At 40.6% G+C, this 15,209-nt stretch overlaps 1 protein-coding gene across 1 annotated transcript in view; it reads left to right on the top strand.

Annotated features, from left to right (window-relative positions):
* csmd3b (CUB and Sushi multiple domains 3b) overlaps window positions 1-15,209 on the top strand; it is a 478,068-nt gene that overhangs the window by 423,451 nt on the left and 39,408 nt on the right. The window contains exons 47-54 of the mRNA XM_050035068.1: window positions 1,512-1,592; window positions 3,842-3,955; window positions 4,044-4,232; window positions 6,226-6,372; window positions 9,883-10,071; window positions 11,608-11,793; window positions 12,250-12,444; window positions 13,644-13,817. Coding sequence (XP_049891025.1) covers window positions 1,512-1,592; window positions 3,842-3,955; window positions 4,044-4,232; window positions 6,226-6,372; window positions 9,883-10,071; window positions 11,608-11,793; window positions 12,250-12,444; window positions 13,644-13,817 — 1,275 coding nt within the window. The remainder of the gene's footprint in view (window positions 1-1,511; window positions 1,593-3,841; window positions 3,956-4,043; window positions 4,233-6,225; window positions 6,373-9,882; window positions 10,072-11,607; window positions 11,794-12,249; window positions 12,445-13,643; window positions 13,818-15,209) is intronic.

Raw genomic sequence — 15,209 nt, 5'->3', positions numbered from 1 at the left:
CTTCTTCACAAAAGTTTCTGCTCAGTGCTCTTTAGTGAAAACATGTCAAGTTGCGTTTTTTTGAGCGGGCTTTCCTTTTTTCAGACAGATGTCACGCTGTTAATGAATTTCCGTTGGCAGGTTTTAACTGTCAGCTGTCACCCTCACACAGGAACAGTACCATCTGATGGATTCAAGTTTATTTTCAATTTCTGCGTTATTGGAGGATGTACAGGAGAGAGTGACAGGGGATGATGGATAAGAGGGAGAGGGGATGACATGTATGGTGGTGGTTGTTAGTATTATTTTGTCACTTCTGTTTTATTAGACAATATAACACGAGAGACAGGCGAGAGTGAGAGGTAACCACAATGTGAGCGAGAAGGACACCCTCCATAGTGTGGGGAAGACTTAAAGTCTTCGTTAATAAATACAGGAAGAATAGCGGGAGGAATAAGGGACAAACTTTTAACATTTCTTCTTCAGCGCCCTTCAGTGACGCTAGTGAAATTCAGAATGTCACAGTTTGCATCTGAGACAGCTGCGAAAGTGCAGTTTTGGTTTGAAATGCCAAATCAAGCCCAAAGGAAGCATCAAGCCACTGTCTTGGGGATGTTTATCGAAATCATTGTCCTTATATTTATTTATTTATCTCTGGGTCAAGGTTCTGAATGCCAGCGCTCCCACGCAGAGACGAGGACCATACAGTGGCGGATAATGTTGTCATGGACGTGAGACTGAGAAGGCCAATGTGGCATGAATGTGGAAGTAGCTATAAAAAATGGTCTTGGAGCTTAGTGAGATCAATGACTGCTCACAGTGATCCTCTCCTCTCCTCTCATGCACACAAGCACAGACACAGCCACGCGCACACACTCAGACATGCACACATACTGGCGCTCACACACACACATAGAGACCACAGGGCTTTGATATGCATGAGAGCAGCAGATACTATTGGCAGGTCTCATTTTCATAGTCAATTTCATCCTGACTTATAGCCCTCAGCCCTTTCTCCCTCTCTCTGCCTTAGTCCTTCCCCCTCTCTGTCTGTGTCTGTCTGTATTCTCTCTCCCTCTGTTAGTGAGTGATCTATGGTCATGCAGTAATATTGATTACAGCCCTCAGCTCAGTAGCTGTGAAGTCAGGTTCTTTTTATGATTCAGGGCAATGCTGTATCTGTGTAGCCGGTCTGTTTTTGATTCCATGGTTTGCCAGCCTGACCATCTGAACTTAGAAAGTGAAGTTAAACTGAAACCGGTAAGATGAAATAAAATAGACAGAAAACAGGTTGTGCCGCGATTTGGTTTTCTCCAATATTTCTCACTCTCTGGGCAGTTCCTCCAGGCACAGACAACTGGAAGCTTGCACATTTGTGAGGGTAAAATTGCCAGTTTCCAAACATTGCAAAGTCTTTTTTTCTCCTTTCTTACCCAGGTTAGGCTTACCGACCACATTTCCTCTCACATATTCTTATAAGATGTCCCTCTCTTTGTCCTCTCTCCCCTCCTCTGCTGTGTCTGTTCTCCTAGCCTACCAATTAAGGGTTTGCCAGCCTCCTCCAGAAGTGCCCAATGCTGACATGCTGATGGAGGACGGCGAGTTGGAGATAGGTGAGTTGTCTCTCTGCCTGCAATGCCTCTAGACATGTCAGTTTGATGGAGGAAGCAAACTTGGGAGTTTTAACTCTCCAGTTTCTAATATAAGAACAAACATCATCTTCTCCATATATGATACCGGAGGTGTCTTCCTCTCCCAGTCAAACAGACCAGGTGTTTAAAACTGCCACAAACACTGAATAAAACAGTTTCACGTTACAAATCAGTGCATCTCCAATGCCCACAACATGCTGTTGTGTGCTCACCCCTTTTCTCTCATAAGGAAATGTGTTCTCACCTTTTTCTGATCCAGATGGTCAGGAGGTTTTACTGTGAGCTGAATTATCCACAGAGGTCTCTTACTTTCCAAAACAAACCTGGTGATTTAAATTGGTAAAAACACCTAATAACAGCTCTTCATACATCTTCTGATGCTCATATTTGGACACATCAGTGTTGTATCCTGGCCTCATTGGGTGTTTTGGGTCTTGCAACAGACACCCTCCTCCAGGCGACACGACCGAGGTTGATCAAGCCTCGGCCTCTGTCCAAGTGGCATGCTGTACCACTGACCCCACTGGTCACCCCTTTTCAGCCATAGCCACAGTTTCATGTTACAAAGTCATGTTATTTCCGACGCAGTTTGGCATGTCGCTGTGGGCGGCTAGTCCACCACATAGAGCCCTGCACGGGACTGTTTACTTCATCCCGCTCCTGCTGAATTTCTGACCATTACCGCCCGCAACTGCAACGTGTGTGCTACACTCCCGCCCGCTCCCGCAATGTGTATGTCCACTCCCGCCCGCTCCCGCAAAACTCTGAGAATTTATGCCCGCACAATAATAGAGATGCATTGATTTTGTGTCTTCTCCCGTCCCGCAGGAGAAAACACGTCATTTTACAGGCTATTAATAAGATTCTTTGAACTGTTTGTTTCGTTTCCCTGGCCTGCATGTCTTTTGACACACTGGTCAGCAATAGCGCTCCTATTTCGTTCTTTTCATTTAGTTTTTAATTAAATAAAGGCTGTTTCATATTCTATTCTCCTCCTCTGTATTTTACTTATTTTTCTACTTTTATATAATCACGCAGTGAATGAGGTTAAGGTCTCTTTTCTAAGAGAGACCTGAATAAGAAACATTAATGAGATAAAGATAAAACCTATGCTCAATAACACCGGCATCATCACGCCTCTTTATGTAATTAACAAATAGCAACGAGAGTAGGCTGTGAGTGGCTCAAATAACACTAATAAATAACATAAAATAAACAAAGTTAACGAATGAAACGAATGAATTTAACAAATGAATCACTTGGCCATAATATTGCTGTGGAGGAAGAGCGTGCGTCTCTCTTCCAAGATGCGCCCACAGACACTAAAGGCCCGCTCTTAAGGCACACTGGATGTAGGGGATACTGAAGATGAAACGCGCCAGCTTTGAGAGCGCTGGGAAGTAGAGGGCTCAGTGCGCCTTCAGACCTTGTTTGAGCTTCTTTTCCACATCATTTGTTAACTCCATCCTGTCGCTATAGGCTACACCCCGTTCCCGCCCGCAGCAAAGTTCAAACCGCCCGCTACCGAAAGATTTGGGTTGGGTCCCGCGGGACCCGGTGGGACCCAATCCCAATGCAGCCCTCTACCGCCACGTGCTTATGTGTGGTCACCTTTTTTCTGCAATAACATATGATCCGGATGTTCAGGAGGTTTTCAATGTAAGCTGAATTATCAACAAAGGTCTCTTTCTCTCCAAAACAAACAGACCAGGTGATTTAAACCACAAGAAATGCTGAATAAAGCAGTTTCATGTCACAAATCAGTGTTATTCTGGTGCGGCTCATTGCAGTTGGGCATCTTACTTAAGCGAAAACGCAAATGGCCCTGTGTGAAGTCAGTGTTTGGTTTGTCTGTTCTGAGCTTCTGTGGACCGCTCCCAATATAGATATTCTTATTCGAAAGTAAGGAGAACACAATTCATTATTATACACTGAGGAAAACATACTCATTATATTATATTTCTGCCAGTATATGCCCCTAAATCCTACACACTGGTCCTTTAACAATGCATCATCATCAATATTTTTCTCTGAGTTGTTGTGGAATCAAGTGCAAGTACCTCAAATTTGTGCTGAAGTGCACAAGTTAATGTACTTAGCTGCATTCACCACTGACAAAACACTGTGGGAGAGATGAGCACTATTGTTTCCTTCTTTCTGCCTCAACTTTCTAAACACTCTTATTGTTCATACTGATTTTGTGTGTTCAGGTGACATCATCAGGTACAGATGCCATCCTGGATTCTCATTGGTTGGCAGTGAGATTCTGACATGTCGCCTAGGAGAAAGACTACAGATGGATGCACCACCTCCAACATGCCAAGGTGTGTGTGCCAATACAAGAGTACAGGCTTTTAATTTGTAACTCAAATAGTATTATAACCTTTCCCTCACTTTGTTTTCTGTCCGTAGTCCAATGCCCTGCGCATGATGTGCGATACGACTCGTCAGGTGTCATCCTGAGCCCCGGTTGGCCGGAAAGCTACCCTAACCTTCAGATGTGTTCATGGAGTGTCACAGTAGAGAAGGGATACAACGTCACCATTACCTTTGAAAGTTTCCACACTGAGAGAGAGTTTGACGTGTTGGAGATTTTTGATGGTAAAAAGAAAACACTCAAAAGCACACACACTGATATGCAGTATAAGCTTAGAGGTGCAGCACTCTGTTGGACCACATGTGAGCACACACACACACACACACACACTGTCTTTATCAAAGGAATAAAGATGATCTCTAGGGAGGCACGGTATGGATTTTCTTCAGCCGATACCAATAACCGATAATTGCCTGCTTCTCATGACCAATATTGATTATTTTATTTTCAAAAGAAGTGTGTAACCTGTAGTTCATGCACACCTGGGGTAAGAAAGGCTGAGATGTAGCAAGAGAATATAGATGATTTAATATTCAGTAGCCATAACCTAACCAAATCTAATGGACGTCATTATTATGAATGAAAATAAGATGTACAGAATGAACAAAAAAAGTGTATAAACAAGCTATAATTTACTGTAAAAACTAGGCTATAGTGTTTTCCCTTTGTTACTGGGTGTGGACTGCATGTGTAGTAGCCTACGCAACTGTGTGTGGAGAGAGAAGAAGAGTGGGAGAGAGATAATGAAGCCCAGTGTTACTGTGTAATTCTCTGGTTTATCAGTGAAGTGTATGAACTACACTGCAGACTGAAGTCTCTATTAACAGAGACAAACAGTGACAGCTGACTCATACAAACAGGACCAAGGCGAGTTGAATGAACATCGGCAGGTTTACATCTAATGTATGAAATGTTTGTATCGTCATGCCGCAGTTTTATGAACACTTATATGTGCTGTCTCACTGTCCCAAGACAGACTAGCCTACAACTACCAAGTAGAACAGCAGTCAGTCAGTGTCAGGTCAGGTGCTGAGAGAGTGCAGTTAGGCAGTGTCAACATGCTCCACACTGGGTCGCCAGATAACAAAACAATTTAAGGGCTAACTTTAGCAATGCATGGCTAGCAGCTGTTAATGGGTTTAACGACAGTGGAGCCTTTTTGGTGTGAGTTTGTTTGGCCCGTTTAAAGACTCTCTGTCCGATGTTAGCTGCTGCTCCTGTGTTAGCTCTTGTGCTAACACTCTGGAGATGGTCCTTTAGTGCTGGGTCTAACCTGTTGGTAGCAAGGAGTTTGCTGATCTGGCGAGTAGGCAGAAGGTTGGGGATCAGACCTTTGGCACAGTCGTGTTGTCTTTGTCTGAAACTGTGAAACACGTCCATGCTGGCGACTTAGGGCTCATTTATACTCACTTTATGTCCAAAAAAAATATGTATTTCAAATGTTGTAAACATCACTGTCCTCATATTTTCATGCATCCTTTATGTTGGCATAGATACAGCCAATAGATGGCACCAGAGGGCAAAGTCAAAAGAATCACACAACAGAATACAAGGCGACACTGTAGGTCATGACGCTGTACCTTTAAATGGAGACAGCATTGTAGACAGCATTGGTCTGGCGGCTGTTATATACATCCATCCTGACATGTGGACAGAGAATTCTTTTCGCTATATTGCAGATTTGTTCCGTGCCGCAAATTATTTAAATTTCCTCATCGTCTCCTATGGTTGTATCTCTCTTGAACTACGCTACACTGCCTCCACGACCTCCGGTTGTACTGCTTTGTTTTGTCCGGCCTTTATAAAATGTGGACAAATATGGATGAAATGAATGCAGTCCGTGTCCGTCTCCATATCTAATGTTGAGCATAAATGAGCCCTTATATGTTTTGGTATCTAGTCAGCTTGCTGGGTGTGTAGATGCTGGCCTTGAAAGTCAATGAAAACAGTGTGGCTTTGTAATATTGGCACCTTTTATGGGCAATAATTTCATAATGGGAATAATACATGTTATAGAAATGTCCTTTATTGGCCCGATATACGTCGTGGATCTGCAATGATCGCCATGGGAAAACTGGACATACAATTATAGCCAAAAAAACACCAAGTACCAAAATAAAACAGTTTATTCATGTTTTCCCATTTATACTCTTTGTTTTTCTTACTCTCTCTTTCTCTGTCCCCTTTTTCTTCTCACTTTGTCTCGCTCTCTCTCAGGCCCAACACCCAACAGTCCTACTCTGGCGACGCTGAGCGGCGACCTGCCAACACCCTTTAACCTCACAACCTCTGGTCACCAGTTCCTGGTCCGCTGGTCTTCAGACCATGGCACAAACAAGAAAGGCTTCAAAATTCGCTATGTTGGTGAGTACCAAAGTATGTATCCCAACTTTATTTTACTACTACTTTATATTATCATGATGCATGGAAATAAGGACAGAGACAGACAGAAAGACAGAGCGACTTTCTGAATAAAATAGCACTTGGAGGAGTTGTTCAGCCTCTAAGTTGTGTCAACTTATACATTATGATTAGTTTAACATACATGCAAAAATGGAGAGAGTTTTGATATTTGTGATTTTGGGAAAGAGAGAATATACAAGAAAGTAAATGAAAAGAAAGTTAATAAAGTATTCATAGAGTATCATCAACTTAATCTCATCCATGCAATTTGTTACTTCATCTTTCAGCTTACTTTGCTACCTCACTTCTGTCTGTCTCCTAAAGCACTTTAGTGAATTGCATTATGGGGGAAGTTGTTAACTTTTATTCACTCAAGGAAACCTTGATGAGCGCAGATGGAGTTTCACAGCAATCTTTGCATTTAGACCGTCTTGCACCTGGGCCTGCTAAGTATAACTTTAGACTGCTGGGCATTAAGCACCTTCACTTGGGTAATGAGGCTTGAGTGCTTTATTCAAGGGCATTTTTTGACATTTAAGGGGGAGGAGACAGTATTACCTGTTCAGCTGGCTTTTCACTTTACACCACCCAGGCAGGAGGTTGCTTCTTTAACCTTTAAAACACCGCTGCTCTGTATGATGAATTATACACTGAATAATAACAGAAAAGCCTCCCAGGACTCTTACACTCCGTAACCTTCTTTGGTAGCTGTGATTAATGTGAGCATCTGCAAGGATTGTTAAACATATGTTGTAAGCCAGTGATGCCAGTGATGGAAGAAGCACTGAGAATCTGAAAAAAAATTAGTAGAATTCATGTGTAGAAAAGCTTGTTACAAGTAAAAGTCATGCATTCAAAATCTTACTTTAGTAAAAGTTCAAAAGTATTATCATCAAAATATACTCATCATGCAATATAGCTTGTTTTAGAATAGTATATTTTATAACAAAGCATTATAATGATGCATTTATGTGTAAACCATCACTAATGTTGGTGCTGGCAAAGGTGGAGCCAATTTTAACTGCGTGAAATACTGCTGGGTAACTTCATTTATAATAATACATCATGATTTATTGATTTATTTACATTTTGTATAAATAATCTGAATCTACAAAGTAACTGAAGCTGTCAGATACTGGAAAATGTAGAGTAATGTGGTGTAAATGGTACAATATTGGATTCCAAATGACAGTAGAGTACAAAGTAGTTTGAAATGGAAATACACAAGTAAGTTACAAGCATGTCAAAATGTTACTTTAAAGAATACTTCTACCACAAAATCACCATTTGTATATCAGTTAATTACTGCGAGTTACCTTGAATTCATCAAGTAAACTTTGGTTTTATTGTATTCCTCCACTATGAACGGAGAATGAGAAAGAAGTGATGATTCCTCATGAATTAAAGTCATTGGGGGACATGTTCAACAACTGTTTATATACTTTCATACAACTTGTGCAGCATAATCCAAGTCCCATTTATTCAGACGTGTGCTCACTATTCCCCAGACACATGCATTTTCATTAAAACATTTCAATATAAAACACTTCCGCCCAGGGGTTCAGTAGGCCTATCTTGCCCAAGGATACTTAGCAGTTGTTGTTAAACGCGGCCGCCTATGACTTTAATTGGTCAAGATTGTTTGCCTTTTTTGGATTCTCCATTCATCGTGGAGGCATTTAACAAAGTTTTCTTCATGAATGCAAGTTAACACATAGTAAGTACAAATGGTCATTTTGTGGGTGAAGCATTCCTTTAAGTACAATACTTGAGTAAATGTACTTTTTTACTTTACATACTTATTGTAAACCTAATAATATCATGTTCAACTTAAGTATTGTTTTTGTACATGACAGCATCCCTCTGCCACTGCTGCAAGAAAACAAAATATGCACAGTTTGCAATTACAAAGTGTAAATTAAACACATAATGATGACTGTTTCCTCATTATTAAGACATACCAACTTTTTTTAAGAGGAAACTTTGGCATTAGAACAAACTAAGCCGGCAACTCATTAAATAAAGAAACTTGTGTGATTGAAGCAGCAGTTTAGTGCCTTAAACATACTATAAGGGGAAAGAGCCTGGAGTGGATCTAATGAGGGATTGTCAGCTGGCTGCTTTGCCTACGTGCCGGTTCGATGATACCAGCCCTTTCTGTGGCCATCAACATTTAATGCTTTTTAGGAATAAGCTGTGCCAGAGAGCTTTAATTAGAAATCACTGACAAACTGTAAATTGCGAGCACTGATTCTGTATTTTTGACACAAGGAAAACACAGTAAAGGGAATAAAACTCCCTCACTAACCCACCACAGAAATGATACAGGGCCAGTGACAGACCAGAGGAATTTTTAAAACAGGCTTATCACTAATAAATAGGTGCACTGAAGAACTTATTTTTGGGGTCCAGTTTTGAGAGTTGAGAGTCAACTTCTAACTGGACCAAGGTGTTGATAATCCTTTATGCTATGATGGAGGAACATAAGGAAACTGCCACTGGTATTTTACCACATCAGATACTAAAGTTGACTTTTATTTACTGCCATACGGACAGACAGAGAATAATCTATAAAGATCAGACGAACTTAGACTATGCTTAACTTGATGCCAAGCCTCTTGTTTTGCCCGCAGCTGCCAATAGTGTCTGGAATAAAGGCATTAATGTTACTTGGTGTAAAGATATTTCATAAAATAGCCATTGATTTGTGGGCAGTGTACACGGTAATGTCTGACATCTCCTGTAACTCTGCTCATTGATTGTTTGATCAAAAGGCTCCGCTGGGAGAGACTTATTAATTATTTTATTAAGCATTCATACAGCTTGTCGGATAGATCCTAATTAGCTGAAACACTTGGATTTTAAGGCGTGCAGGAAAGGTATAATTACCATCATAAATGTGATCATTAATATTTCTGTTCGCTGAACTTTTTGTTTAGTTTGGCCCAACAAGCGTTTTGAGATATTGCACTTGGAGTGATGACATCCTACTCCATCTCATGCCTCTAATAGCCCTGTTTAAAATGCACAATCGAAGCCATAATTGTGGTCGGTAAAAATTATAATTTACTCCTAAACAAGATGTATTTGCAAGTAGTCCGTTTTGGCTAGACCTCCTATTGTGTCATAAATACAGAGGTGACTCATATTAATGAAAGTTTTATGCAATTATCAGACTGTAATGTCAGAAAACATTGGAAGTAAGACTTTGGTTACAGTACAGGTAATGGATGTATTATTGCAAACCTGCATGCAGACATAAATTTGGTGTTGATCACAGCATTAATCTGAAGATCTGAAGGGCTACTAGATTAAACAACAGCCTGATACAATAATATGGTAACCACATAGTATTGTCGTACCAGTTTGGTGACAGAATAGTACTGTATAGTAGTAGTAAAAAGTTCCTTTGTGCTTGTTTTTAACAAAGTCGTTTCAAATCTTTGTTTTTTATGTTTCCTTCACTTCCAGCCCTGTACTGCTCCACCCCAGACTCTCCGCTCCATGGCTCTATCTCCTCTCAGAGTGGCGGCCATGTTAACAGCGTGGTGCGCTGGGCTTGCGACCGTGGTTACCGTCTCATAGGCAACGCCACAGCAACCTGCCGCCGCACACCACTCGGCTACCACGCATGGGACTCTCCTGTGCCAGCGTGTCAAGGTGTGTTTGTTTGCTGTGCTAATATTTTGTGTATGTGATGTTGATTAGTATTTTTAAAAAATGTCATTTTCAGGTTATTTTTTGAATATAAGCTTGAAAAAAGTCAAAGTGTACACTGGAGCAACAATACTGGAAAATATAGGTCGAGGAATAATTTGGTAGTTTTATTAGTTACAACTCGAGGTGAAAGATTAGAATACTGTAATACTGCAGTCCATTCATTCTTTGATGTCACATACCATTTCAGTAGAATGCTAATTGAGCTTATAGCCAAGACAGTCCGTAGGGTTTGTTGCTACCTTGACTTGAAGCCAGTGTCCCTAACACTAATTTGCCAAAACAGATGTAGCTTATGTTCGAAAACTAATCCTAGCTTCAAATTTTTTCCAGTGGCCACTTGTGGTACTGCAGCAAAAGTCCCATGTGGCAAGTATTTTCCCTATAGAATGCTGATATAAAATGATGTAAAACTGTTGACAGGACACCTCGAACTGCAAACAAATGACTCTCTCTATTATAAATTTTGGATCCATGCAGGTTTTATACTTGTAAAACTTTCCTGGAGCTGAGAAAAGCAATATAAAAATCAGTACAGTCATCACAAAGTAAAGTCTACAAGCCGAGTGAGAACTCATGGGGAGGACCAGCACACCCCTCAAGTCAACCCAGGAGCTAGAAATTCTTTTGGCTTATGCGCCAGGCGAGCAATTCTTATTGGACTGAAGAGGCGCCATCTTGGGCTCCAATATCCAGATTTAATAATACATCTCTGTAGAAAATACAACTGAGTTTATCCATATCCATATAAAACCTTAAAACCCCTTTTCCTCCTTTAAGCATTATTTATTCTTTTTGCTCCAGAGTGAACTGACTCAATATTTAAGTGAGTAAAATGCCAGATGCATTGTTTATAAGAAGGGGCTTGTGAACGCCACATATGTGAATGGTAAAACAAACACAAAACCACTTATTATTTCATGTTACTGTTACTGTTTGTGTTTCATTTTCTCTCTCTTTATATGTGTATTTTCAGAAAATACTACAACATGTTCCACAAAGACTTGATGATTTTTTTGATGTTGCACTTGCTGATGTCTCACCCCGACATATCAAATAACCATAGGGAGGCTCAGTTTGTAGCTGGTATTGATAGAAAGTCAAATGAAGGATGTATAGCAGATTGTCGACAGTGTGTAATTACACGGTGCTGTGCTCTACAAACCAGTCTATTTAAAACCATTGTGGACTGTGGGGCAGCATTTTCCACAAGATGGATGTATTTTGTTAGAACTGGTTGGAGCTGAAGATCAAGCGTCTCTTGATTTTATATTTTTAGTTTGATGGCTTCATTGAAGAAAATATGTGAGCTTGTTTACAAATGTACAATACACTCTGTGGCTTTGAATCCCCAGAAACATTTCAAACAAAGTACACATCAAACCTGCCTACCTGACAGACATAAGTATGCATTAGGGCTTCTGTGTGTGTTTGTTCGCATGCTGTCTTCTTAACCAGTGTGTGCCTGCCCTCCCCTAGCTGTCTCATGTGGGGCACCCAAGGCTCCTATAAACGGCGGCGTTTTAACAGCCGACTACTCCGTCGGAACAAGAGTTTCCTATTTTTGTAACGACGGGTACAGACTCTCCAGTAAAGAACTCACATCAGCCATCTGTCAGCCTGATGGGACATGGAGCAACCACAATAAGATACCACGGTGTTCAGGTTAGTGACACAAAGATATCCGTTAGACATCATAAATAAAAATACCAAATCTGATAGTGTTATGAATTTGGACATGCTTAATAGCATTGTATGAATGTAAACACCACACTCCAATGAGATTTTAATTGAGCGAGTTATAAAAAACATTTATATTTAATATTAAATACTACGATGTAAAATGAAATGACAATTAAATAATCATCTCCCACTGGGTAAGATGGATATTAGTCTGTAAGCAACATATAATTACTGCTATGAGTGGCAGGCATTTTTGGCTGGAATATTGTTATTTCAACTGAGTCATTATTTTGCATCTGTGAGATATTTTACAGTGGCTTGGACCCACTCTCAGCCAGCTTTATAATATCTGACACTATTTTTAAAATGGCAATTGTGTTATTTAAATGACAGCATTTCATGAGGCTTCTCTTTCTTCTCACACTCTTGTCTGTGTAGTGGTAGTGTGTCCCAGCATCGGGTCATTCTCTTTAGAACATGGCCGCTGGAGGATCGTCAACGGCTCACACTACGAATACAGAACTCGCATCGTGTTCACCTGCGATCCGGGATACTACAGATTAGGGCCCGCCCACATCCAGTGCTTAGCCAATGGTATGTGGAGCTGGAGAAATGAGAGGCCGCACTGCCAGGGTGAGTAACAAAGACGTCAAATTTAAATCATGTTAAATTATTGTGTATTTACACTCATATTCAATTTTGCAACCACAACCCATGATCCAAGCACAACAGCAATCCGAGGGAACCTGCGAAACAAGGGATCAGAACAGGACATGATTTAGTTAGTTAGCAAATGAAGAGAGAGGAGAGTGGAGCTCAGTGCATCATTGGAAGTCCCCCAATAGACTAGGCCCATATCAACCTAATTAGGGGCTGGTCCAAGGCAAGTCTGAGCCAGCCCCTACTAAAAGCTTTATCAAAGAGGAAAGTCTTCATCAACTTTTCAATGTGGGGACGGTTTCTGCTTACCAGATCGAAACTAGAAGATGGTTTCACAGAAGAGTAGCCTAAAAGCTGAAGGCTCTGGCTCCTATTCTACTTTGTAGGACTCTAGGAGCCACAAGTAACCCTGCACTCTCTGAGCGCAGCGATTTGATATCGACACATACTTGCCATAGGGGTGTAAATCACCATTTTCATCAAGATATTACATTGTATACCAATGCTTTGGACAACAATAAGATATTCGCTGATATCACAAAGTCTGCCATGATATGAGTTTGGTTCGATAAAATTCAGGGGCCCATTCAACACAGTCGGTCACAGGAGAAGCTGCCATCCTTTTTTATTTAATTGTTGTGAGTTACATGTTGAAATTGGGAGAGAAGAGAAGTGTTTATAGAAAATGGATGTATAAGCTTGTCATTTCAAATGTTTTCTAAAGATTGGTGTGTGCGTTTAATGTTGGTTCATTTTATTTTATTTTTTACTGACTTTAATAAATCTACTGATGACAGAGTTACTGTAAAAGGAAAACATTTCATTCCTCCAGTCCATGCTCGAACCTGAAAAAGTTGCCGTGACATTTTTATCATCTGTTCTTTGTCGTCTGGGGATTCCTTGACATTTCGAATCAATGTTATTTTTCTTTAAAGAATTCTGTGACATTTGAAAAAATTACTGTTATTTTCTCCTCCAGTCATTGTGCACAGTTTCCAGTGTAGGGGGAAAATAAAACAATGCTGGCACCAAATTTGTGTGATAAACAGCTTGCCGGCATCGGTAGCACTCCTCACTGAAACCAATGAGCATTAGCAACTGTTCAAATGAACTTGGTGCTAAATTGGTGCACAACTGCTTTTAAATTGCTGCTATCTGCCTGTGTGTTTCAGTTATATCCTGCGGTGAGCTGCCATCTCCACCCAACGGGAAGAAGATTGGTACTCAGACTACATTTGGTGCTACAGCCATCTTCACCTGCGATGCTGGCTTCATGCTGGTGGGGTCAGCTGTCAGAGAGTGCCTGTCATCTGGGCTTTGGAGTGGAACGGAAACACGATGTTTAGGTACATGACCACTAGAACTATTAATATATTCAAATATATATACATATATTACAGTATATCTTGACATTTTGTGTTATTTCCTGACTTCAGTTTCAGGCTCAGGACTTAAACTGCAACACACACTAAAACACTGACTATTAGAAGTTTGAAAGCTGTGATTTTTCAAGCTAATCTAATGAGGACAGGTATCAAAGGTAGGCACTGCCCTAAACCTTCCGTCTGGCTGCACAGCTGCTCCCCTCTGGCCTCGTCCACCTTACAAGCAAGACTATCAGGAGCTTCTGCTGTGCACTCGCCAAATTCAGTGTGAATGTTCTTTTTTTATATATAAGCCTGAAAAAAAACAGCTACTTTCTTCTGTCAGTGTGCAACCCAGAGGTAACAGATGTTATGACATGGTGCTGTCACTTCTCCATGAAGCCTCAGTAGAAACAGCGCTTCCCAGAATACTTCACAGGCAGATAGAGGCTGAACGGAAGAGTTCAATGAAACTTAACCCAGGCTGATGAGGAGGCATGATTCTGTCAAAAAATAAATAGATGGAGTCAAAAAAAAAAAGTGCTATAAACAGCATTTTCATTCAGTAACTTTTCTTATTATCCTTCAAAACAAATCTGGATTTACTGTACTTGTTTTGCTTTTTTAAAATGTAAGTTTGTAGAGATATGTTTGTTGTTTTCAGTCATGTTAGTAATTAAAGCTGATGTACACAAGATTTTCTAAAAATGACCCTCGTATGGTCGATCCTGAATTTTGTGAAAACTTGCCAAAAATAAGTTGACGTTTGTGTCCATTCTAACTAACGTCCTTCCGTCGATACATAACTGCTGTTGTGCTCAAGGAAGTAAAGCGTGATTAACTTGAGTAATGCCCTTTAACTTAACAGTAATCAGCACCTCAGTGAAATGTCAAAGGTGATACCAGGCAACCTTTTCTCTTCACGTTCTCTCCCACTTCCCTGGCTGCTTTGACCTTGTTAGCATTTGCTGACGTCGGGGACACAGTGCAGGTGTTATCTACTGTAAGGAATGAAATCAATACTCAATACAAACCTTGTGAGAACAGGAAATACACATTTACTGCGACAGTTTGCTTTAGCACAATGCATCAATCAGGCCTCTGGGGATGAATCTGATGAGGGGAGTGGAGAGACCTGTCAATTCTGTGTGGTTGGCTGTTAGCATTAGCTGTTAGCAGGTAAAGTGTGTCGAGCGAATTCACAAAGAATGGATAGTGGCTGCTGGTAGCACCATAAATTGTGCCTCACTTGCAACTGCTATATGCTGTTTCACAAAAGATATCGTGCTAATGATATTACAGCATAGAAAAGATGATTTGAAGCAGAGGACAAAAGAAAACATATAATTCAGTAGTAGTACAGTAATTCAGTTC

This window comes from Epinephelus moara, chromosome 22 (assembly GCF_006386435.1).
Source record: "Epinephelus moara isolate mb chromosome 22, YSFRI_EMoa_1.0, whole genome shotgun sequence".
In the NCBI taxonomy this organism is placed as follows: domain Eukaryota; kingdom Metazoa; phylum Chordata; class Actinopteri; order Perciformes; family Serranidae; genus Epinephelus; species Epinephelus moara.
The sequence above is the reverse complement of the archived record's forward strand: the minus strand, read 5'-3'. Positions and strand labels throughout refer to the sequence as shown.